Here is a 26561-nt window from a genome sequence, read left to right as displayed (position 1 = left end):
CCTAGAGTTCCGAGTCTTGAAAATATAGTTCTAGACATGGTCTTTAACAGTTACTAGGACATATACAAATTAAAAAAAAACAAAACATTGTGGTACTTTGTGGAAGCTTTCCCACCGCTAGTGAAGAGTGAAGCCACAACGTGCGTATACATGTCGGACTGCATGCACATTGGAATTGCTCATGGCTAGCTTGATAGGGGGGTACCAGTCGCTGAACAGAGGAGTGTGCCCAGATACCTAAGTTTGCAAATGCGCGATCAGGTTCAGGTGTGGCCGCGTTTGCAGTTCAAGCTTGGAGGAGACTGACTTGTCGATTGTCTGCAAAAATCTGCGAAGTGAAGGGGGGATCGGTGGCCGAGTGGTCTAGCGCACACCAGCTCGGAGCACGTGGAGCGAAAGCTCGCGCTGCAGAACCCAGGGATCCTGGGTTCGAGCCCCACCCCTGCCCGTTTCGATCTGGATGAGCATCGTACCGGCGTGCGGTCGTGTATCACTACTGCGTGGTGCACGTTAAAGACCCCAGGCTAGCGGTTGTACCGCACTGGCTAAATTTCTCATCTACAGCTGGGAGACTCGTCGCCCCTGTGAGGCAGACCAAGTTCTAGGCTGTATAAACACACACACAACCCAATTTTTTTCTGCCAAGTGAAGCTCCCTGGCTCCACTCCCTCCATCAATCTCGACAAGGCGCGCATGCACGCCCAATCTGAGCAGGAAGCGTCCACCATAAAATAACAGGTTTATATGGTTTGAGATAAGTCTATTTCAAAAGCTGTAAGGTTTGATTAAATCTAGGCTTTCTGAAACAGTTTTTAGGGTTCCTTTAGAGCTGCATCGCTGTGGCGGTGAAAATGTGAATCAAACGATAGTGCACCCTTTAAACTACTTTTTGACAGCATTTCAAGTTTCAACCCCAACCTACTGTGCTGTAGGTAGAGGTAAATCCTCAACGCATAACCCTTTTTTTTTTTTTTTTTTTTCCTTAAATGAAGGACGGTTTTTTGGGGTTTGATGGTTTTGGAGATTTTCGTTCCCCGATGCCTCCTGTCGCAGACTTTAGTGCCTTTACCGAGGAACCTCGGCACCGTTAGGACGGCAGACAGTAGCACTAGAGAAAGTACGAAGGGGGCGAAGCAGGCTCCGGCCGCCTAGAAAACAAGGCCGTAGTGCTGACATTTTTGCGTCGCCAGCGAAGGCCAACTCTGGACACAGTTTGGAAACGAGTTTGCGTCGGCGCACGGCTTCGAGTCAAGTTTGAGCCGAACGTTGACGCAATCGTCGTGTCCAATCTGTGCCCAGCGTTGGCCTTCGCTGATGAAGCCATCTCATTGAGCACACTCCCCCCCACTTTTATTCTCTTCCAACATAACAACGCGATCTCTTTCTCTCTCTCATTCAGCACTACGGCTTTGTTATCTAGGAGGAGTTGTTCGACCTGCCCTTTCCCGGCTCTCAGCATTCCGCTGCTCGGTGCTTGTCGGCATTAAACCAAGGGACACTGACAGGGTATTTATGCCCACCAAGGTCTTTATTTGTACATGACATATAAGAGAAAAGCCCAACTACCAAAAAAAATTTGCGCCTCGAATTTTCTTTTTTTTTTTTCCCGGAAATTGTTGTTCGAGTCTTGGCCTGTTTGAGTCGCGCTCACTCTCTTCTCAGTGGTCACGTGCCGTTTTCTATGGTTTAGAGTCTTTAGACACTTCAGACACAACCACCTAATATTAAGGTCGTGGGTCATCGAAGGCACAAAAAATATTAGCAATAAAAAAGAAATATACCCATGTTTTTGTGGCTTCTGACAAACTGCAAATACGTTGACTGAAAAAAAAAAAAAAGTTGCTCAATTATTTGATTTTTGCCCAACTCTCTCCTCCTCTTTATTAGTTTCTTCTTCCTCCCCCGTTTCGGTTTCAAGCAGCTGCGTTATTTTACTTCATTACAATTATATGTGACGCTGTAGCCAAATATTCGTAGTCTTCTGACACCATAATCAATCGCCTGGCAAAACAATAAAATATAAATTCTAGGGGGTGTCAGTGTGCCTTTATAGCTGGAAAGTCGAAAGATGCATTATAGCGAGTTCGTTTCACGGCACTCGTGCCCACGCGTGCCCACTCGCAGCGTGGAACGGGTTCGTTTCGGCCGGCGCTCCACGAGTGGTTGCACTCTCCGAGTTCGTTTCAGCGCTTACACCCCACGCGTGCATGCACTCGCTGCACCGAGAAAATCGGGAGTGCGCCAAAATGCAATCCCGGCATGCCTCGCTCCGGCGGGGCCGGCGAGGAGCGGGAGCAGACGACGAGGGTTCGTCTGCTGCGATGTGTCGCGGAACCGAACGGAAAAAAAAGTAGATTTTCTGATAGAAATCGCGTCCCGCGGGAAACGAAATCAAACGCGAGCTTGAATTGTGAGCGTCTGCTATTTCACTGAGGAAGCAATTGACAACCCGTGATTTATTTGCAGGTTTTAAATCGCTCTGTTGCCGTACAAACGCTGTAATATATTAGTGTGTAAGGAAATGCTCAGAACAAACGCAACAGCGGCCCCCGAGATGTCGATCGCCATCCGTGTGCGGGTGAAAAATTTAACATTTGTCGATAAAACTCCCCCAGCACCAGCAGAAACCTCTGACTGCCCAATAAGCATCAGAGAAAACTAAAGATGGTGACTTTACCCGAGGATTGGGCAACATCATCATGTTTAACATTTACCTACGCAGCTAACTTGCCCCGTCGTATTTTGTTCGAGAAAGCTCTCGTTCTCGACGCCCTCACCAAGGCTAATATCTAATCCACCTGATGACGATCCAAATCGAAAGTCCCAGTTTTGCTGGATATTCCAACAGGCTAGTTTTAAGCCGTACCCTTTCAGTGGTTCACGCATAAAGCCTGGTTCAGACAGTTGCGTTTGACTGCGTTTGACTGCGTTGCGGCAGCGAGAAACCAGGACTTCCCCGCTGCTTACATCGCGTGCCAAGGGGATTCCTTGAATTGGATTCCACGCTTCATACGAAGCACAGATGTGCCGGTGACTCGCTTTCCGTACTCGACGCAACGCAGTCAAACGCACTCAAACGCAAGTGTCTGTACCGGCCTTAATACCATGCTCAAACGGATCAAGCTTCTGCTCGGACAGCATCATCAGTTTTCTTCAGTGTAAACGGTTATAAGGATTGAAAGATCGCAACCAGCTGCTTTCTAGACAGCTGGTTGCGGAAATTTACGCCGTCTGTAACTATCCCCACGGCAGCCGAGCCACTTGAAGACATCGCAACTATTAACTACAGGTTGCAGTTGCCAACGTTTGTAGATAAACGTTGGTAGCGACTCCCACGCATCACTCGGAACAGAAAGGCACTAGTTTCGGTTTGAAGTCGGTACCTTTTCTATAACATAGATGGCGACAGCATCAGTCTTCTGCACTCGGTGCATTTGGCGAGTTCGTTTGAGTCCAGTTTTCCGTGCAACACTCAGTGAGTGCGATGCATTCTGGGAGAGAACTCGAACGGTGCCAGTGCGTGTGAAACGAACTCGCTATTATTTTGTCCGTCCTTCGTGTTTTATTCTTGTATGTGACTTTTTCACCAACGCGCTCAGCTGAAGTATCTTCTTCGGTTGAGGTGGTGACTACCGAACGATAGTTAGTCTCCCCAAGTTGGAAAAAAGAAAAGGAAATATAAAGTTCTAGCTCGTGGCGAGCTAGAAGTTTAGATAGAAATCGGTTGGAAGTTTTCGTGTCATCCCGTTGCACTCGGCAAGTTGTAGCACCCAAACAAATCCAACACATTAAAAGTAGAACACGAAAATTAGGCATCCGCTCGCGACCCATTAAGTATATAAGTACCCGGTGTTTAATTAAAAAGTTATTCGTGATTTTCAGAAATTTTCAGTAAGGAAATGGTGACAAACGGAGCCCGCGAATGAACTGCACGCATTACCAGGAGCGCGTCTCATTTTCTAATTAAAGAGTTTCTGAAAATCGCTTTTAAGTTTTTAATTGGATAACGACAAGCTTTGAAACTGGCATCTGCTCCGAACCACTAGCTCTAAATCTGGGCTGAGGCTAGTCGTTCAACCAATGTAAGCATACTTTATTTTTTTTTTTTTTTTTTTTTTTGCGTTAAAAAAACGCGTTTTTTTTTTTTTTTTTTTTTTTTTTTTTTTTTTAAAGCGTTTGGCATATTCTTTTTAAGTAACATGTAATCTTCAGGGCCAAATGACACCCTCTTAGATGAAGTAGACAAACCTGTCACTTTATAAAATACGACGGAGCAGCCTATCTTGTTCCTGGTATATTCGATACCCGGCAGAAAGTTCTGGTATCGTGTGAAGCAAAATAACACAACTGAAAAAAATGAACCCCGCCTTGTAACCGCACATTTTTTGTCCTTCGTTGCATGGAAGCTCATGCGCCTCACTTGCCGAGAATTTACTCCAATCAGCCCAAAGAAAAAAAAAATTGGTTATGTCAGTTTCTAGTTCCTTTTCTCATCATATACTTCAAATGAAAGCGCGTCAAGTTTTATTATCGCGCAAAGGCCCCTTCAATTTTGAATTTCGCGCCATTTGGGTGTTGCCGACGCAAAATGGCCACACGCCGCCGCCCGCCGCCGAAGCCGCCGCCGCCGCTGCGCCGCCGCGAATGAATATCCGGCGCGGCCATATGGCGCAACTGGGCGCGGCGGGCGCGGTTGAGGAATACGAAACTGCGCAACCACCAGATCTCCGAGATTTCGACAGAAGGGAAGTTAATGCAGCGTAATGACTTTATTGCTTTTTATAAGCGTTAGAATAGCTCATAATTTAGTTTACAACGTTAAATTATCACTGTTTATATTGCTGAGAGTTTTCACTCTTCGCGTTTACCATGGCAACGTTGCTTTCTTTCTCTCGTGTTCTGTCGCTCTCTTTCGCGATCGTTCACTCGGGACCCAGGATGTCGGCGCACGGGATTTGCCACTCCTCCTCACCCACCTTTACCCCCCTGGTGCGCGCGAAACGGCTGCTACTCAGATCACAGCTTATGTAGTTAATCAGCTTTTAAACTGCTTAAACCGCGCCCTCACTTACTTGCTAGTGGTTTTGGTCGCACGCCGTAAGCGCTCAGCGTGCCTCTGTGCGCAGGAACGTGTAGATTGAACTCGAGCAACTTAATTTGTCGCGCGGATCCGAGTGCTCCAAGTTGTGTCTCCCAGCCTGGAAATGGCACAATCTTCGGACAAGGATGCCGAATGTGCGCGGTTACTGCACAAATTGTGCAGCGTCATCACTGGACTCTCCGCGGGTATGGGGCACTTCTTTAAATCCTTTGACGGCGCCGAACCGTTTTAATGTTGTTCTCTCCACCCTTTCAGATGCCGTTTCACCCTTGTTCGAAGAGTGCTCGCACGTACTTGGCAGGTATTTATGAACAATTTTGTTTCATTCGCGTCTCAGGGGTACAAGGACGTTGCCCTGCTAAGCGGTGTCACGTCGAGACAGTGTAAGTGACGACAAATGCGGTGAGCGCCAAACGGAGCGTCGATAGACTGTCGTTCGAGGTATCCATGGCTTGCACTGACGTCCACAATGAGAGATAAAAAAAAAAAGGGGAGCTGTTTTTGTAGCAATTTTGAGTGACGGGCTAACCTATAATCTCCTGGAAGGAGAATAATGACGTTTGGGCAAATCTAGCAGAGAGAAAAAAGCATCCTGGTAAGAGGCGAGCTCCTTCCCCTCTTCTCTGGTGGCGATCAGAGCCGTATATGTAGAGAGTTTGGCCATTCGTTGGGAAGTATAGGAGACAAATGAAGCGGCGCCATTGGCCGAAAGCGGGCTGGGCGTGTTCCAGGGCGTCTTCAGAAATTCGAATGTGACCAACCAGAAGCCGGAAATAATATCCTGGCGGTGGTCACGAGAAACAAACCTGATAACTGCATTGGAGTAACTCTTGATGGCTGAAAATATGGTACACGTGATGTTTCAATCACACTCATCTAAAATGATGGTGGAAGAGTGCGACTAGCAGAAAGATCGACATAATCCTTACGCCGAGCGCCGGGAATCTGCCGTCAGAGCGGTCACACTCTGTCCGCGCAAAACAGAGTTGAGCGGCGCATTCGTTTCTTACATCTTTCTGCATGATCATGATGAAACAACACGTAAACCCTATTTTCAACCACAAAGAGTTACTACATTTCACTCTTACGCACTTATTAAAACCATATACGAACATAGACCTTTGATGATCGATCGGCTCAGAACTGTTTCTCGCTACCACCGCTAGGGGATTCTTTTCGACTTCTGGTTGGTCAAGAGAGCAAGCCAAGCCCTCTTTCCGAGTCTGCCGCACGCCCTGGCTCTGCCCGCACCTCCCATTGACCAAACTCTCTACATATACGGCTCTGGTGGCGATTAGAGCACTATATAGCTCTTACGAAGCAGAGTAGCGCAATCCTTTGATCCACGTGCTTTGCCGACAACATGGCAGACAGAGCAGCGCTGCGCGAGTCACGTGGTACTAGGGGTTCCAGGAAGCGGCCTGCCCTATGGGAGAACACATGGAGATCGACTCAACACAGCTGACTAAAAGTAAACGCCTAGTTCACACTTTTCGAAACTAGTCTTTCGTGAAGTTGGTAAAGCACTAAACACTTTATCAAAGTTTTCATAATATCGGATGCTTGTGAACATTTTGAGAAGGCAATTTCCGAGGGAATGGCATTTGGAGCAGACGAGTTTTGTACGCAGCAGAGATGGACTTTCTGGGTTGGCCGGAGCGGGTCACGTGGACGGTGCGACGTCGCCGTGTCGTCTGCTACATGATGCCGCTCAAGCCATTTTTTAAAAACAATGGACCTTTTCCGAGAAGCGTTCTGCGCTTGCGCGAGCGCCCGATGCCAAGCGGTGGAAATCGGCACGAAAAAATCGAGGAAATTCGGAATGAGGCTGTAAATCGACGAGTAGAACACGTAATTGCAGCATATATATAATTGTGTTACACAAAAAAAAGAAAGTGGACGGAAAGAAAAACACGACGTTTGTGTGGACGCTACGGATTTCCCTCTTTAAAGTCGCGTTGGGCACGCGACGCTGCTCAGAGAGCAAAGCAACTGGTAGCGTAGCTCCCATTATCGATTGGTAGCGCACGTAGGTCACTCCCTCGATTTTTAGTTCGTGCAGCCACCGCTTGGTGCCGTCGGTATTTGGAAAAGGTCCATTGCATCCTTACATGGCATGCAACTTAGCGCGAATTATTCTAAAATGTTCCTTTATTATGTCAAAAACTACTGATGTTGCGCACATTTCCGTAATATTGAAGAAACAATGATTTTCTCACGTTTTCCATGCATTTCTGATTAGAGTTGGAACCCCCGGGCGTTCGCCGCTAGTCGCCGAGAGATGGCGTTCTAGATTGCATTACTCTGCTCCGAAGGAGCTATATAGTGCTCTAGTGGCGATCAGAACACTCTTTGGATGACGTCATGTGCAAGCCATGTATTGATGTCGCTGGCCTGCAATAAGGCCGGCGTCATACGGGTCTCTCCGCAACACCAGCAGCCTTCTGCATTCAAACGCGCCAATTCCTGAAGCTCGAACTGCTGTGTTTTGTTATCATCATCATTAAAATGTTTAATTATTGCACTATTTAGATGCAAAGTTTCATATTAATAACGTGTCTTTATAAAAGGTGTGCGGGCCACTTCCGGTTGCCATGACGGGGGGGGGGGGGGGGGGGGGGGGGGGGGCGGGGTAGGAGGAGGAGGAGGAGGAGGAGGAGGAGGAGGAGGGAGAGAGAGAGAGAGGAGATTCCAGGGGCCCTAAACTCGTCAAAAACAAAGTTGGAGCAGAGAGTTCGTGGAGCGCGCCGATTCGACGTCGGCGAAAAGGCTTGAAGTCATCGTCAAGATAGGCCAATCAGTGCGCTCCGTCAATTTCGGCCCCAACTTTGTGTTTGATGAGTGTAGAGGTCCAATTCTGCTATGATTATCTTGTGTTTGGGTGGGTGCGTGACTACTCTGGTTCATTAGCAAGCAATTCCATGACAGCTATGCTCTAGAAATGCCCCAGTGTTGTACTTTTAAGTTTTCAATGCGTACCGGCACGGACAAAATGTCACAAGTGAAGTTACTTCGTTTATCTCGAGACGATGAACGCCACCAATGCCGCTGAGTCTGGGTGACCGCAGAATGATGGCATTGGCAGACGGTGTTAGTCTGCTTCGATGTGCTGCCGACAGATGGTGCAATGCGACGAAGGCAAGATTGCGGTGCTGGCGCCTTGATTAACCATCGTACAATGATGGGTTATTACGGCACATACAAATACAATGTGCACGGTGATCCGGGAAAGAAACCTTGAAATCCAAAGCAAGCAGGTCAAAACACTAGAAAATTGTGCATTACAGACTCGCGTCATTCTGTATTAAGTGTAACGAAAACTTTTGGAAGATTGTCTGCTAAAACCAAGACCTGGCTCGGCGACGCCTGTGGGGGGTAGCTTGGCGCGTATCTTCGGCGCCTGGGGAGGTGGGTGCCCACCACTGACGCCTTGCCGTTCACAAAGTAGTTGAACACGTTTAGGGATTTGTAAGTTTTAAGTCGTTCTCTGGTATATGGACCACATGGCTCGAATAGGTAGTAGTCATGAAGATGCACCCAGGATACCTTTGGTAGATTCGTCATCTTCTTGAGGAACAAGTGCTCTTTCTTTTCACTTAAAAGATCAGGAAGTCATGTCGATCCTGTATGTGGAGCGCAAGTTTGTCTGCTTCTTCAGCAGAGGTGGTGACATCAAAGTGCCGAGCTCGGATTGGCTCCGATTATGAGAAGAATGGGTAGACCTCAAGGCACTGTCCTTCCATCAGAGACAATCAGAGCTCGGCGTTTTGATGTCAGTGCAACCCCTGTGCAAGAAGCAGACGAAGTTGCACTCCACAGAGGTAAATGTCGGGAGGTACTGCAGTTATTCCTCGGCGGTGAGACTTCTGAAGTGTGCGGCACTTAGTGCAGGTCCTCAAAAGCGATAGCCAACTGGAAGCAACATACTCCCCCCAGAGGTTCAGTCATGTTTGTTTTTCTTCACCTGCGTACACCCTGTATACAGGGTGTGCGGTGATGCGAGTCTGTAATGTACAGTTTTTCAATGCTTTGACCTGCCTTTTTCAATGTTTATTTATTTATTCATGCATTAGCATTAGAACGCTTGTTTTGACAAAAACCCGGCGGTGTCTTTTGTTTGTCAGTTACAGGGAGGGAGGGAGAAGGAGGGGGAGTGGGTGATGCGTACAAGATTCCCATTGGTTCGAAGTGTTGACGTCAGCACGCATCAACCTCTTTCTCTCTTTCTCTCTTTTCCCGTAGCTGACAAACTGAAAAGACACTGCTGGGATTTAGTCAGAAAGAGTCCCTTGGTTTTCATCAAAGTCACCTGCACAGCTGGTGCAGAGCCAGAGAGGAGAATTTGCTGAGCAACACCCTCTAGATAACAAAGCCTTAATCAGGGTGTAAGATAGACAGGTGGGGAAACGGCCCATAGAAGCCCACCGCAGCGCCGTGACCGGATTGTGTACTCGTCTGCTTGCGGGTACCCCCGACTTGCGACAGATGGCGCTGCGGCGAGAGGAAAAAAATCGGAATCAGATTTGCGTGGAACTCTATGGGAGAGTGCGCAAAATAAACCGAGAGCACGACAGTCGTTCATTAAAAATCCACGAGAAACCATCTCCGTCAGTTTAGCCGGTCGCCACCGGTCGCCCACCCGGTGTGAGAGTTCGCAGTGCTCCACATAGATGGCGCCACAGAAAAAGAGAAAACCGAGGGGGACACAATGCGGTCAATCCTTTGGCTCTCGTTTCCCCACCTGTCTATCTTACACCCTGGCCTTAATGCTGAATGAAATTGTGTCATCAGAGAAGCCCAACGTTGGGCACATGAACACAAATTGAAAACGAGTGCTGCGTCAGCGCTTGGCTTCGAGTCAAGTTTGAACTGAGCCGAACGTTGACGTAATTGTCATGTCCAACCTGGGTCCAGTGTTGGCCTTCTCTGATGACACCATCTCATTCACCATTACAGTTTTGTTATCTAGGAGGTGTTGCTCCACGGCGCAGTGGAATGCGGGCCCACACAGTATAGTCACTAGGGTCAGCGGCACACAGAACAGGAGCTTGCCGTGACCCCCCTCCCCCCCCCCCCCGCCCCTCATCCGCTCTCATAACCCGCCGTGTCAGCGCCCCTCCCCCCTCTGGTGGCCTGCTGCACACCCCCGCCCCCCTGCCCCACCCTTGTGATGCCAGTGTGCGCGCATGCACAGTTGCCACTCTACCGTTCCTGGTTTTTCTTCGCTCTGGGTTTCCGTAGTTGCGTTGCAGGTTCTTATCCTGCAGCGCTGTAATTTGTTACAGGTTAAGAAAAGAGTGACAAGCCCATATTGCCAAGCTCTTTGACCTCCGTGATTGGTGGTTTCCTCCCCTCCACTTGCCTCCTCTCCAGCACTTGCTCTGCTAAGTGGAAAGAGTGGGGGCTTCTGGGAAAAGCTTGTCCTGCTTTTCTGAACCTGCAGGTGGAAATCAGTCCTGCTGATTTCCAGTTTCTTCTGCTCTAGGAAGTGAAAGAGTGGGCTTAGCGTTCAAGGAGCTTAAAGTTGAAGGTTGCACCGTATTTGAGTGTTTTAGTATTGTTGCAAACGAAAACCCGCCTCTCCAACTGACGACAGCTCCCCCTGGAGCCATTTTGCATCGTCGGAAATTGACGAAAGCCGGGTGGCAGAGAGGATCAACCGGTTATGTAAGCAGTTTCATTCGTTCATGTGATATTGGCAATGGCGTTGTGCGTTGGTGCATTTCAATGAGCCCTTTCGTTGCAGTCATCAGGGAGCACAAGGAGAAAGAAGCGGTTCGGTTTTCGGACCTCCATCGAAGACTCCGCTCTCCGGTGAGCATTTTTGAAGCGTGCATTCACTGTGAGCTTAATGTCCCATAATATGAAAGACACATTTTCTGAGGCAGTTGATGCAGCAGGTGCTAAGCACTCTTAAATTTGGCCAGAGCCACTTTAGTTTTAGAGAAAGAATAGAATCAAAATTGGACCTAGTTTCTCACTCGAAGCAATGTATTGTAGGCCTTCCTGAAGTGAATCCAGCGAGGCCACCAAAAGGGTCACTGTGAAATGGGTCTTTGATATTGTTGGAGACTGTCCCTTCATGCAGAAAAAAGGACCATGCAGGTGTGGATGACCTTGTTGCCAAGAAATCTTTACTTTTATTCATTCCTGTGTGATGAGGAGGCAACGCCTGTAACCATACAATATGTGGCATAGGCAACGGAAGGCCGTTGGAGCTAAGAAGTCGTGCAGACGAATCTCTGGCCTCCTGTGTTCTAGAGATTGAATGTTTTGTGTATACAAAAAGGTCAGCTTGACAACTGCCTAGTTGCATTGTGCCATTTATAATGAGTATTTCTTGAAGCAGTTTTAATAATGATGAGAGATAACTTGCTCTTGAATACGTCCCAGGCTCTGTCTGCCATTATCTGTTTGCCTTGGGCTTATGTTGCATCTTTTTAAATTCATGAATGCCATCACCTGTACTGATAACCTTGGTGTGTTCTTCAGGCAGTCTCAATGCCCAAAGCTAATTTTTTGAAAAAAAAAAAATTGGGTTGTGTGTATGTTTATACAGCCTAGAACTTGGTCTGCCTCAGTGGGCGACAAGTCTCCCAACTGTAGATGAGCAATTTAGCCAGCGCGGTATAACCGCTAGCCTGGTGCCTTTAACGTGCATCACGCAGTAGTGATACACTACCGCACGCCAGTACAATGCTCATCCAGATCGAAACGGGCAGGGGTGGGGATCAAATTTTTTGAAAAGATAAACTGATACTGCATCTCTTTTTTTTTTTTTTGTAATTTGTTCCATGCCATTTTGTGTGATTTTTTCATGAGTACTTTCTTACGTCACCCCTCGGTGTAATGCCCACAGGGCATTGAGGGTATCAAATCAATCAATCAATTGAAGTGAAATGATCCCCACTGTCATTTTGCAGGCGTTGCAAGGTGTGCTGCAGAATCGGGCACTGGTGTTGGCCTTCCTTCTTGAGATGAAAGGCAAAGGGCCTGGTGGAGGGCAGTCATCGTCTGGACCTCCCAGCATGGTCAGCCACTTACGCCTCACATTCCATTGGATACCTATAGCTGGTCAAGGATTGGCTAATGTTGGATCAGTGTTTCTACCAAATGGCCAAAGTTCAGAGGAGCCGTCTTGACATCCCTGGAAGCAGTGCAGTGTTCTTCTGTGTCAAGAAGTTATACCTTACAAAGTAGTTAGGATATTACACATACAGATTCACACAGGTAGCACAAACATGCATTTTCTCAAATGAGTAAAAGGCTGCTGTCAAAACTACAAGTCAGTTTGTGAGATACTTGTGTGACGCTAAAATGCATAGAAAAATTTGGTATTTGATACTAACCTGCATGAATAAGTTGCGACAAAGTGCCAGTATCATATTTTGGCAAAATGTTTCACTCGGCAATCTCTAGGCGGAATTCCTAAAGGGGCATTCATACAAGGAATGCCTTTCAGGGAGGGATGTACGTGACGTCGGTGATCGGCGGAACCACTGCAACTCCCTCCCTGGCTCAAACGTTCACACGAACGGCGGGGAGCCAAGTGTGATGTCAGTGTTATCAGACGCATGTAGCGGTCACACACTCGACAGTGGGGCGTGGCTCGGTGCACGCTCACAGGAGTAGAAAAATGGAGGCGTACACGAGACGGCAATACGAGATTACGGCAGCGGTGCTGTTAGTTGCAAAAGATGATGAATTGCTTCCTGCTAATTTGATCGGCACTTTGAATGCCAATCAAATTCATGAACTGCGGCCAAATGCTTTATGGAGAGTAAATTTTTGTTTAAAAAACACATTTCTTAAATCTCACAATGACTCTTATCTAATCCCAGAAGAGGTCAGTGTAGCACATGCACTGAACTATATTTTCCGTATAGTCTGCAAAAACAAAATTTAAATGAAAAAAAAATTTTTTTTTCTTAGTAGGAATTAATAGGAAGCAATTCACCATCTTTTGCATCTAACAGCACTGCTGCCATAATCTCGTATCGCCGTCCCGTGTACGCCTCAATTTTTCTACTCCCGTCTGGTGAGGCGAAGACTAGGCATTTAATGCCTAGTCCTCACCTGATGCCTAGCTTGCACGTAAAAAGATACTCATACACATTAAACCTTGACAAATGTGCTTTATTAACTTGCAAAGAAGCTCGTATCTCATAGAGGGTGTTTGATCTTAATTTGAACAGATTCATTTTAAGAAATTTGTGAAAAGAACACTGATGCGGTTTGTGCAGGTGAATTCTACGGCCAGGACATAATATAGGGGTTTATCCCTCACATTACGTCAGATAATTAACTAAAATTTGTTAATTAACTTTTTAATTAGTGAAAATAAACAAATGGTTTTATTTAGAAACACTCAACTTTAGATAGACTTCAAGTACGTGGGAAGCACTGGGGTGCACTAAAGTTAAGACTCGGTACAAGGTTGACGGTGGGAAAACTCGGATGATAATCTAATCATCCTAAGACTGCAGATAAATGAAGGGTGTCAATTCCTTTCTGTTGTCTAACCCACTGCTGCTTAGGACGCAGCTTCATTCTGGCCCCGCACAACCTTCAAGGTGCGCTCGAGTTCCCGTTCCTCCTCTTAGTTGACTCGCGTAATTTCCCAAATGACACGCCACGTCTGGAAACCCTCTCGTAGGATGCCGAGCTCCTGCCCCTCTCACTCTCTCGGCCACACCCTCCGCAACCCGTCGCTGCTGCCACTCGTGGAAGGGAGCAACAAAGGTTATCGTTCGTCCTCACCGGCGAGCCTGCGGCCAGCCTGAGCACCAGTCGAGGTAACCGGCATTTCCCTCGATTCTATTGCACGCCCATTTGCGACATATAAGATTTCTAAAAAGTGAGGTTGCCACTCATTCGATCTGGCTCAACGTCCAGTTTATGCCTCGGCTGCTTTCTGGGAAATAGCCCGCAACGGCGCTGGAGACGAATGGGCACTTCGCTGCCCCTCGTATTGAAGAATCTCTGCTCTGCCCAAACGTCCATCACTCGTCACTTCCCTGCTTCACCAACACCGTCTAGAACAGTCTAAACCCGCAAACGGCCTTCCTTACACCCATGTACCTTGGTCACGCCTTGACGGCATCGATTGACCTTTCCGGAGAATCCCGCAAGACCTCTTACCAATCCCGCGTTGCACTGCACTGTGCGGGGAATTGTGGCGCCGTTTCGACGTATACGTCCGGGATGGTCGATGTGCTTTGGACGTCCTGGAAGTGGCACTGTTCCTTCTCTCTTACCACTGCGAGCTCAGAATAGAAAAAAAAAAAAAGAAAGCAGAGCAAACGCATCCCAAAGCCGACACATGCCACCTTTGTTGTCTACCCGCTTTCTTTGTGTTCTAAAATCGCGAAACGCTAAACAAACATCTTTATGGGTACTCCCCCATGTGCTGTATGTCGTATTACCGTAGTGCGTTGGGAAGGTGGTGGGAGGCGCCGCACATTTCCGGAATGGTATACTGGGCGCGAGCTCAACGCCGATCATTGATTGGACACGAGACCCTGTTGAACGCCGACACAGCACTCGTGTCCAATCTGTTGGTCGATCTTGTAATAACTTGTAATAATGGAAAGGTGGTGTTGGCTTCCCGTGATCTTGCGTTTAAGAGGAAAAGGGCCTCTCCAGTCGTTCGCCGCAATTTTGTAGCCCCCCTTTGCCTCGCGCCGACCACATCCCTTTGACATCTTCCAACTAGTAGTACTCTCGTGGGACATATTTGAGAACACGCGGCACTGGTTGAATTACAGATGTTGAAGATGGCGGGCATAGTAACCCAGTGATTCTGGGTTCGATTCTCTTTCAATCTGGATTAGTGTCATACGGCATGTGGTTATGTTTCACTACTGTGTGATGCACGTTGAAGACCCTTATCCTGGCTGTTGAGCTGCACTGGCTATATTTCTCATCTACAGCTGAGACACCAGACACCCGGTGAGGCTGACTAATTTCCGTCTGTCTAAACATACACGCGTCACAATTATTAGGATGTTTTGCAAGCCCACTGGCCTTAGTGCGTGCCATGTTTTTGTGGAAAAAAAAGTTATTTCAACCTTGATGTGCAGAATCTAATGACTGGCTCGATGTGCATTCTACAGAAAGCAGGCACACATTTATTTCGCATGCAGACTGTTCTCAAGAGGCCCCTGAAGGTTTTGTTTTGTCTTTTCAATCTCCAGGGAATGCAGATGCACATTTTTTTTTAGGGCTTGGGTGGCGACTTTTAACCCTTTCTGGTCATTGGGCATATTGAGCATTTGCCGTTGCACAATGCTCAAGTCCCCAACTCAGAAATGTGTCCCGCATGTATAGATGCATACGTTCTCTGTGCAGCCTTGAGGTTGATGTGCATATAGAAGAACTTCTGGACGTTATGGTGTTTAAATCGATAGCAACTTTATGTACACTATTTACAGTCAGAAAAGGGACATCGAAGCTAGGCAGAAAACGGTTGTAGCCGGCTCGTTCCCCCCGCTGCTCGTGCTCATCTGGTGGTGCTCGAGCCTTGGCTTGTTCAGTTCGCTGTTTTGTCGTCTTCTAGACCGCCGGGGAAGTTTTTACAGTGCATGCTTGAGGCCCACTGCTGGTGCTGCAGTCTTGTCCAGCTCAGTCTGACGCTTCTCCCAGGGCTATGCGCAAGCTACACGAAGTGCCGATTGTATCAGTCAGCACTTTGGGTAACTATGACCACAAAAGGTTATTAGGCATCAGCAGTGTTAAGGCTACTTGTGGTTATATTTTCTCTAAACTGACATAAAGAAAGGAATCAAAATAAAATGGGAGGGCACCTACCGTAAAATTTTTTAAGAATGCCCACCGAAAATGAAAAGATTTACATGTTTATTTATTTATTTAATTACTTACTTACTCTCAGGGTCAAAAGACATTACAGGGAAGTAGTAAACAGATAAACAAACAAAACGACAGAAATACTTATGGTACATCAGAAAACAAGAAAAACGGCATTTTTGAAAGCATTTGGGTCAGGTAAGGTTGAGGAAGCTGGTTCCATTCCTCAGAAGTGCGAGTTCCCAGCTTGCACTTCTGGTAAATGGTGAAAAATATCGGGTGGGCAATTCTTAGAAATGCGACAGCAAAATTTTATTAGAGATTGGTGATAAACACCGGGGATCCTTACGGGCCACGAAATACGGGAAATGATACTGCAAATCGTGGGCACAGCAGATTGCCATTTTATGTTGCGGTAGACCTGCGAAGACCCGCTACAAACTCGCGTGTCACAAAAACTCGTATCGTGAATGCAGATTATGGACAGAAAAAAGCGTAACTAGCTACAACTTGCATGTCACGGGAACAGATACCGCAGATCGCTGGTACTGCAGATCGCGCAGTTGATGCAGTTCCCTTGGACATCACGTGATGTCCAACGGAAATTGACGGTGGGCAATGTTTCAGAATTTTTATGTTACAAATATTTAGCCAGAAAAACTGGATGGGTGATCCTTGGGGAGGGCGCTTGTACGGGATTTTTGTGGTATTGCAAAATAGTTATAAAAATTGATGAACCTACGACGGCCCTCGGCTCGAGTATGTGGATTTTATTGTTGGCTTATACAAACCTTTCACCAGGTATGATGCCATTAAAAAAAGATATGTCAATTAGTTTTACTAACTTTTGCTTACAAGAATAATTGTGCTCACAGTGCATTGGCTTTTTGTGAAGCAGCAATGGCATACACCATCTCGCAGCAAAGAAACATTGTGGAATGATTTAAAGGTACTGCGTAATGTCTCTGGGTTCTGAGCTTCATGTAAAGGTATGCTAGTATGAATTTAATCTTTGTCTTTATTATTTTGTTTCCGACAAAGGTAGCTTTGAGCGTGCACTCGCGGCCCAAGCACGACAGAGGTATAAGAGTGCATGCCAGCAGCTGGGCATTCGAAATAGACATCCTGCGCTTCTCGTCCTTTCAGTGGATGTAAATATATATTTAAACTATTCTTGAGTAAAAATTTAAAACTTGCATTCTCAGGACGTTATTGTTGAAAACTTATAATCTGAAATTATTTTGAGCGTTTACAGAGGGCTTATTTCGTTTCTGTCGGGAGCAGGTCAAAATTGACTCCCAAAAGAGTTAGCTCGAATTTACGCACGTGCCAATTTTATTATGACGACAACCGGGGGGCTGACATAACTGAGCGGCTTTAGAGTGAAGAAATTGTGCTTGTTCGCTTGTTCAGGTAAGCCGATGAAGGAATCGATGGTAAAGTGTCGCTCCGCAGCTTGAAGCACATGAAGTGAAAGCTTATGCAGCGCAGAACCCAGGGGTCCTGGGTTCAGCCCCCACCCCAGCCTGTTTCGATTTGGATGACCGTCGTGCCGGCGAGTGGTCAGATATCACTCACTACTGTGTAATGCACGTCAAAGTCCTCAGGCTGGCAGGGGTACAGCACTGGCTAAGTTTTTCGTATGCAGCGGAGCCACCAGACGCCAACTGGGGTTGACTAACTTCTTGCTGGCTAAACATGCAGAGACGACAGTTACAGGCGAGCTGGTCGAGATCCCGCACCCAGAGTTAAAAACTGGGGCGCAGCCCGCTTTATCTGTTGGGGAAAACATTGCCTCTTTTTTGTTACAGCGTCCAGTGCGCACGAGCTGGAGGTGGTGCAGGGGGTTGTGTACTCCCTCCAAGGCGTGAGCAGCTCTGTGGTGCAATTCTGCGACGCCCCGTCGGAACTAATTGTGGATCCAGAGGTGGGGCTCCTTTTGTTTTAGATGACCGCGCAGCTTTCAACTTTTGTCGGTTTTAGTTGGTATTCGCGACTCCAGCGGCCTATAGGGGGCGCCACCACCAAACAAACATGGCGGCTGAGTCCAGGTCGCGTCGGCTCGGCCGGGCCGCCTGAACAGGTGGTGCGTTCAATTGAACAGATTTTCTTTTGTTTAATGCCCAATTTTATAGGTATTTGAACTGAGACGGTTCAGTGTGGCCGGTGCATATAAACTTGCAGAACATAATTTTGTTTTCCAAGTGTTTTTTTTGTTCTTTTCATGTCAAACTTTTGTTTCGGAGATTTCGTTCGAAACCGAAACTATGGGCTTCTGGAGAGACGGTAATATACTAATCAGTTTTGCTCATCTGAGGAAAGCGGCAATGACAGCAGAATTCTCCCAGCGGCAGTAATTTTCAGCCAACTCGCATGCCTCGACCATGCGACTTATCTGTTCGCGAAATCGGGCTTTTGTGCGTATCCGCGTTTAAGAAACAGCTTCAGTCGTCTGCTCGGTCAACAACAGAGGCTGCAGGAAAATTACGAAAATTAAGCAAGCGCTTCTTGAGCCAAGGAGCATGTTAACTTGCCGGCGCCCCACTAAGCAGCTGATACTGGTATTTCAATTCAGATTTTAGTAACGATCGAGAAGTCATTTTGACGTACTATGTCCCACTAAAGTGATATTAGTATATTCTTCGGGTTGAAATATGAGCTTAGTTGACTAGCTATTAGGGTGAACTGCTGAATAAAAATATATTTGACAGACAGAGAGATACTAAGTTAAACTTAGCCAAATGGTTCTAGCCGGTAGCACGGAGACGAATGCGGACAAACTGAAGAGAGTCAATTCATTGGAGAATCACGCAGAACCTCTCTGCACTGAACTTAAAGGGACCATGAAATGATTTTAAAATCGAGTTTCATCCACCGCACGTCGTAAAAGGTGTGAAAAGGAACACAAAAACACAAAAATAGGGAGCCCAAAAAAATTATTTGCTATAGAACTTTTAAAAGAAAACTGGACTCTTTTGCGCCTTCCTTCCTTCGCCTGTTCACTACGATGCATCCGCGGAAATGGAGCACGTCGGCCAAATCCAGGTCGCCTATTGGTTAAGAACCTACCTCACCAGCACCGCGATCGTAAACAATAAATAGCCGGCGAATGTTTCCTAAAAGTTTTGTTAAATAATATTCAGATCCACATTTTGTAGCATAATTAGAGATGTTGGCGAAAATTGCCAAATTTGATAATGCTGAGCCAAGCGCCATCTATTGTGTGGTAAACGAAGCAACTACTGCGCGTCCGCAGTAGGGCAGGGCCGACAGTTACTTGGGTGGCGGCGACCACGACCAACTGAACTGACGAACGTTTATTTTCTTTGTTTTCCTTCCTCTCAAAACTCTGACTGACTGAACGTTTATTTTTCTATGTGTTCTTCCCGCGCGTGCCGACTTCAAGCAGCAAGAAAACAGTACTTAAAACAGACCACGACGAACAAGAACGCTGGATCCACCGACTCCGACGAAGCGAGCTGCTCAGAAGATAGGCCTAGCAGGCATTCCGACTCGGCGCTGCGTTGCTTCGTCGCAAGACCATCTGCCTACGACCGGCTCGCGTGCTAAATGGAATATGCCCGCGCGACCCTTGTGGACCCTTCCCGTATTATAGTTTGATCGCTGACCTCAATTCTAGATTAAGAGGTGAGGTCAATCTCTTCCCCTTGTTTTCCGAGGCAGTGTTGACGAACACTCGTCGAAAAGGGACTCTCGTCGATTCTATCTTCTTGTTTTGTGTGATATAGAGCTGAAATAAACGCCGTATGGATTACCTTCGTAACACGGTATGTACACTTTGTTATTGGTATGCCATTTTTATTCTGACAGACTGCACGTCACTGTCGAGCTATAACAGTTCGCGTACAACCCCGGTCCAACCTTTCTTTGCCGAGTGTCGCGTCAGTATCGAGTTGCAGTTGTAAAAGAACGGTCCCGAAGCGCTTACAAACAGCTCGAATATAGCACTTCCATCAAGCGCGCGCGCGTCCGCTCCGAGTGTAAACAGGTATTTACGTGGCTCTTGCTGACACTCATAGTTCAAACGTATCTTTTTTAACGTCGGCTCGCTCCTGCATTTCCGAGGCCGTGAAAAACGCCATCTACGTCGCTTTGCAAACAACTGACACAGGCCGGCCCTTCTGCCAACAATGACAGGGTGGTTGACTTCTGGAGTCTTCACCGGAAGACTCGCTGCACTTCCCAACAGGCATACCGGCGTATGGGACTAGTCCCATGCTGTCGCTGTAGCGCAACATATCTCATTGAATTTCGCTCAGCTGCGATGCGGCGATGAGAGGCGCCGATTCAGGAAATACGTCGGTGACATCAGCGCAGTAAAACCTACCGGCGCACCCCAACTCGTTGCCGCTAACGCTCCCATTCTCCTACTGCCGAGAGAACTTCCGGTTCCGGAAACGGCCTACGTCACGGCTTCTTTTGCGGTCAGTTGGAGAGAATGAAAAAGTCGATATTTCAATAATTTTTTGTGTAGAAGTTAATAAACCGAGACGAAAACGGATGCCTGTTCGGCATTCAGTGAACATTGACAGTTTAATGTAAAAGTTATCTGGAAAAAGTAAAAAGGTCATTTCATGGCCCCTTAAAAAATTTACTCACCTTCGCCATCTCGTTTGTGCCTTGAGATTTTGTTTGGGGTGTGAGGCGGACACCTTATTCGCTAGTCGTCGGAAGAGTTGGCATGGACCAAGGTTGTCAGGTCGTGAGGACCGAGATTTTTCTTCGTCGCACGACACTTTTAGTTTGAGACTGGTTAGTCACCGGTTAAAAGATATGCTACTCAAACTTGGTAGATGTGGGCACCTAATTGAAGTCGTTTTTTAAAAAGAAGTTGTGTGGGATATCGCGGGAAAGCGTTTCCACCCGCAGCCTGCGCCAAGAAACGGCCGGAAACGCGAAGGCATTACGGCGGAATGTCCTGTCCAAATTCCTGTCTGCCTCGCATCGCCCGTTTCTTAGAAGGGCGGCGTGCGTATGCCAAAGAGATAACAAACCTCCGAAACTCGTTACTGGGGACCGCCGGATTGCCTGTACACTCTTGCCCACCGAAGTTCTACCGTATGGGTTGCTGCCCGTAACTTTCGTCCTCTCTCTCTCTCTCTTTTTTTTTGTTGTTATTTTGGTATTTATCCTGAACGGAAAAAATGAGTATTTTTGTGGCCGATCAACCTGAGCAATGTAGACGTATATTGCTGCTGGTTTAATTCGACGGTGGTATAATATAAATATTGGAGGTGCGATAGACCAAAATGCCGTGACAGCTTTAACGTTGCGAGACTCGTCCCCCACCTTTTGAAAACAGATAATTTCCCTCATTCTTCATTTGCAGCGAGCAGGCTTTCATGAATCAAATAATTGCAAAATCAGCCCAAATCCTTCAGAGCGGTCCAGAAGATTTTCCGGCAAAAAGCAGCCAAGATGAATAGCCAACGCACCGACCGCCGTGGGTGGCTCAAACTTGAATCCAATCGAACACAACCAAACTTAAGGAAAGCAGCTATCGAACCTTCCCATTCACTTGACTGCAGCATCGGTGTTCCCTTCAGTGAAATGCCTCGTCTGTCGTCCTCCCACTGTTCTACATCCGTATAAAGAAACCCCTTATCAGTTACCAAGTAGTCGTCACTTTGAATGTGATTCGAGACAGACAAGAAATAAAAACGTTTTTCCGTGATTCCTTCCCATCCAAGAAATCGAAAACACGTGGTGGAAGGAAGCAATCTACTGAGGCTTCGCCACACTAATGAACACTCAGGCAAACTTAAGAAATTTTCGGACCTTCGTGAAATTACACTGTTCGCCATCGTGCTGACAACACGTGTCCGCGAAAGCCACCAGAGACGCGGAGGGGTGCGGAACGACCTGGACCGGCTGGTTCCCGGTTTTCCCGTTTGGTGGCGTCCGTTTTGTTGGAGTCGCGAATAGACTCGAGGTTTGCAATGTTTATGAGAGCTTGTTGGCCATACTTGGGCCACAAAATTTTAACACAGACTGTGTTTTGTCGGCCGATTTTTATGGAGTTCTATAACGGCCAACGAAAAAACTGACACTGATAAGCGTTACGCCCATGGGGAACCATAGCAAAAGACTTTAGTCCTTTGGGAGGATTTGAATTCGCCACCTTGAGAAGATTGTGTGCCAAGTGCTTTGCCGACTGAGCTATCCAAGCTAGATGGTATGAACCACTCAAAAGCAAGCTCATTTCGCAGCACGTGAATGAGCATGACAGAAAAGGGCGTTTCGAGGCCTTTTCTTTCCCACTGCGCCATCTCGTGGCATGTGTCAGAAATGAGAGTGGATTTTCGTTAGCGCTGCCATTCCGATGCCCTTTCTTCCCTGGAAGGCATATTGCATATTCTGTGCTTACTAGTGTCTTTTTCAGCATAGTAAAGCTTGTATAATTTTTTTTTAGCTTAGCTAAGGAGGTTTAGTGTCCTGTAGCAGAATGTGAGATGGAAGCTCTCCCATAAAGTAATTCTGTTGGTTGTTTCTGCCCTCGAGTGAAACATGAAACTTGTTTGCATATTACTGTTAGCAGAGTTTGAAAGCTTCTGAACTACTTCGATTGCGTGCTGCAGACCTGTAGGTGGTCTAGAATAATACCCAATCTTCTGCTGGGGCGTGCACTTTGTTGGTCTAGCTCGTGTCTAAGCTGTTTTATTTCTCAAGTGTTGAGAGGAATGAAGAATTTTTCTGCTGTCCTCCTCGAGGTAAAAAGGTTTTTGAGTTCCCTAGGTAGACAAAAGAACCGTGAGTTCTTAACGATGGCTGTCCACATTTAATGCAACATGAACAAAGATATTTACAGCAACGTTTCGAGAGATAGCTCACCTGAAATCGAGGGTGAATCGAGTGAAACATGAAAGTAACGGAAATGGGCTAGCTTTCGAAGTTCAAGCCCGAAAGAGTAAAGCAATAAACATACCGTAGTCGGTTCCCGTCATAACCCGCTTACATAACTTGTCGGGCGTGCTATCGAAAGGGGAAAGCTCGTTTACAGTCTCCGACTAATTTTTAAAATGTCTTTGTGGGACTGTTACTCATCCCATAGATTTAATGTTGCTGCACTTTCCGGATTTTGTTTTGAATCATTTATCGGCTAGGCTGTTGCCATGAACCGAGTTGCCTTCATTTTACCTCTATGTTGTAACCTCGATACCATATTACTCCGGATTAAGGCTACTAGCAACCTCTGCTAAAAGAAAAAGCTGGAGCAGCAAGTTCGCCTGCCAGCTTTCTTGAGCAAATCAGATTTTGTTTGTGCCTGGCAATTTGAAGACGAAGCCGTGAAAGTAGGTTACAAAGCGTGTGATCAAAATTGCCAATGGTTGGACGTTTCGGTTTCGTTATGGCTGCTGCAGCTGCCATTCATCCCCATGACAGTCATGGCACGACTGCTAATCTTTTCATGTCCTTTGTATGCGAGTGCAGTTTGCCAATATGTCTACTGTACCTACTCGACTGTAACGTGCACCGTTTCTTGGATACGATACCGAAACCCAAGAATAGTTATAAAAACTGGGCGCATGTTAGAACCAGGCAAATACGGTAATGGCAAAGTGACCTCGATTGGCTGAGCATTGTTTTCGAACGGTTCCAAACAACGCGAACGAAGGCCCAGACAAAAGTGGCAAATTTAGCAAGATGACTTTTCAAGAAAGTTGCCCCATTACTGCCAAGGTCACCTGGGCTGTGCGATTCGTAGGAGTGGGCTATCTTCTAGTGTTTTGCATGAAGAGAAAATCATGCCTGAAACCAGGATCGGCTATGTTTTGAGAGGCGTATTTCTCGGGATATTGTGGACATGGAGCACCAACACCGGACACCACCTTTCCCCTAGGGCGTGGTGCCGTCAGACATGCGGTCTTTGACGGGCCGCTTGACGGAGCTTGGGGTGCTGGTGCGACGGATAGATGGCTTCTGCAAGAACAAGCAAGCGAGGCGAGGCCTGCTCTCAGACGCACTCGTGGGCGCTCTCCAGACGGAGCTGACCGAGTACTACCGCCTACTAGCCCTGCCGGACGGACAGGCGAGTGGGCCTTGCGAAGCGATTATGGTGGCGGCCATTTGTGTACACTTTTAAAAGATTGTGCGCTTCGTTGTACCTCTTCACGGTTAGAGGTACCGAAGGTTTATTCCAGGTGTGTTTATTACCACCAGGTGTTACGTGTTGGGGAATTTAGATATATAATATAAAGGTTTTTATATGGGGTTGTGTAAGAAACACGGTGGGCATTGGGAGCCTGGCGATCGACGAAAGATCGACTCAAGGTAATGATTGACCGGGCACCGGTCAATTGTGGCTTTACACAATTGCGTGTGACGCCATGACTGACCGGTGCCCAGTTGGGTCCGGTCATATTTCACACACATCGTGTGACCTGACAAGCATTTGTTTATGCTAGTGTATGACTCGATCCGGCCTCTAGGGGCTATCACCCGTTCGGGGCCACGGAAAAACCTTCGCAAACGTGCCATTTTGCAATCACAGTTGAGCTGCGGTGCACTTCCAGAAAGTGGTCTTGGCGGGGCATGTCAAGGCTGCCGCACAGGTGGTGCAAGCGCATTCGGCTCCAGGTGGAATGCGTCAAGAAGATAGGGAAATCTGCCCATCTCTAAGCGGCCGGTAGCTGCAGCAAAAACGTGAAGCATAAATGAGTATAGTCCATCCCTCGTACGTGCTCCAATGTACCAACAGCGAGGCAACTTGCTAATTAGCCGTCACTTTAATCGCTGACAAGGAAAAACGTCAGGGAGGAGAGTAGTAAGTTGGGCGAGTTGGTAAACGTTGAACATGGTTAAAATCGCGCACAAAGAGACGAGGACAAACGAGGAAGAACACAGAACACAGCGCGCCTGTCTGTGTTCTGTGTTCCTTCCTCGTTTGTCCTCGTCTCTTTGTGCGCGATTTTAACCATGGTCAGGGAGGAGCCTCCGTCCCGCCTCCAGCAAAAGCTTCCTATCCTCGACGACGCTTCAACCTCTCGTGCATCTTGAGCGGAGGCGTTGGGCGGGCACGTTATGATTAGATTACTGTTATTATTACAATTGGTGACGTATGCACGGGGTGGGTGCAGCAATATGATGGAAAGGGATCATTGTGTGCTTGGAGTTAAAGCGCTGCTTTTTCTCGTTTGTGGCCGTTCAGATCCAGGGAGCAGGAGAACCGGCGGACGGTGCGGCACGCTACCCGCTTACCCTGCATAGTCTGACCGTGATGATGATGGAGCCCTTGGCCACGCTCAGGGTTCTGGCCAGTCTGGTGAAGGCTTGCCAAGGTGAGCATATATTGTGTGAATTCGCGTGCCACCACCGGCGAGCCTGCTCCCACGTGGTGTGCGGCCAAGCAGACCGGACAGGGTCCATCCGTTGACTCTGTGCTCAAAATATAAATCAAACACATGCATGCATGGAACAATTGAGGAGCGGAGTTCCGCTCCTATTTATTGAACATTCAATAGGCACAAGGCCATCTATGTCTATCGATAGCGCATGGGCTAACTACGGCAGCAGTACAATTGTCCCGCTCCACGCTGTTCAGAGAAAGCTATAAGCCTGATCTGCGGGCCAACACCTGTCGTACCCGTGGCGTCCGCCATCAAAACACCGTTCCTGCGCGACCTTGCACTAGCCCAAGTCCTATGCTGATGTCCCGGGGGAAAGAGATGGAAGCACCCCCCTGGTGCGCCGTCTTTTATAGCCGATTGGCGAGGGGGTTTCTCCCAACCACCGTCGGAGGGCACCGAAGTGCCCTCTATCGATCAGAAGGGAGAACGAAGGTCAAAAGGCGACTTCACTCTTCCGAATCACCCTGCGAGCACGAAGCCAGGGAGTCTGGCGCCTCGTGAAATCGTGGGGCACCGCAATATAAGCGAGGAACATATAGAGCGCTCACCCCAGCAAACTTCCGAGCCCACCGAGCCGACCGAGGTATTCGTCCGTCGGCTGCTTCTCTGAGAAGCCGGTGCAAGGCGGTGGAGCTTTATGCGTTTGCGTCTGTGCGAAATGTTGAAGCTCTTTGCGAGAGTGCCGGCGTGAAGCGGACTTAAAGAGAGCGGGTTGGCTGCTTTAAAAACGACGAGCTCCGGCTTATGTTAAAAAAAAAACCTTTGGGGGGCAGGCTGTGCTTGGGCTTGTGTTTGGGCTGGGCTCATGCTGGGCCAGGGCCGGGTTTGTGCCCGGCTAGTGCTGGGCTCTTGCCAGGTTTTTGCTTGGCCATGCCAGGCTTGGCAGAACCCGCCGCCCAGTGCAGTGCTCAAACAAATAGGTCTTAAAATTCAACTGCAAAAGATTGGTTCCCTCACTCCTTCAGGTACAGTTGCTTTTCGCATGTATGAAGCTTTTCATGTTCAGCTGTTTTAGGGGCGAAGCTCCTTAGGGTCTAGCTTTGTCCGTCCGGCATCCATGCTCACATCAATTGCCATCCCATCTGTCTTCTTGCAAAAAGAAAAAATGTTTGCGCAGTCCACAGGATTCAAACCTGTGCGCCGAGACCCCAATGGATTTCTAGTCCATCGCCTTAACCACTCGGCCACGACTGCGGAACGAGTAGGGGCCTCTGAGATGTGGTAGTAACTCAAGAGCTGGGAATGTGATGGATGAAACGTTGCATGTAACCGCTCAACGTCTATAC

At 47.6% G+C, this 26561-nt stretch overlaps 1 protein-coding gene across 1 annotated transcript in view; it reads left to right on the top strand.

Moving 5' to 3' along the window:
- The first annotated feature begins 4977 nt into the window (after positions 1 to 4977).
- LOC8024840 (gamma-tubulin complex component 3) overlaps positions 4978 to 26561 on the top strand; it is a 68308-nt gene continuing 46724 nt past the window's right edge. Inside the window, exons 1-9 of the mRNA XM_042293124.1 lie at positions 4978 to 5286; positions 5357 to 5402; positions 10698 to 10768; positions 10848 to 10915; positions 12025 to 12132; positions 13758 to 13896; positions 17719 to 17834; positions 23769 to 23957; positions 25077 to 25206. Coding sequence (XP_042149058.1) covers positions 5205 to 5286; positions 5357 to 5402; positions 10698 to 10768; positions 10848 to 10915; positions 12025 to 12132; positions 13758 to 13896; positions 17719 to 17834; positions 23769 to 23957; positions 25077 to 25206 — 949 coding nt within the window. The 5' untranslated portion in view covers positions 4978 to 5204. The remainder of the gene's footprint in view (positions 5287 to 5356; positions 5403 to 10697; positions 10769 to 10847; positions 10916 to 12024; positions 12133 to 13757; positions 13897 to 17718; positions 17835 to 23768; positions 23958 to 25076; positions 25207 to 26561) is intronic.

This window comes from Ixodes scapularis, unplaced genomic scaffold (assembly GCF_016920785.2).
Source record: "Ixodes scapularis isolate PalLabHiFi unplaced genomic scaffold, ASM1692078v2 PGA_scaffold44__24_contigs__length_19508400, whole genome shotgun sequence".
NCBI lineage: Eukaryota > Metazoa > Arthropoda > Arachnida > Ixodida > Ixodidae > Ixodes > Ixodes scapularis.
The sequence above is the reverse complement of the archived record's forward strand: the minus strand, read 5'-3'. Positions and strand labels throughout refer to the sequence as shown.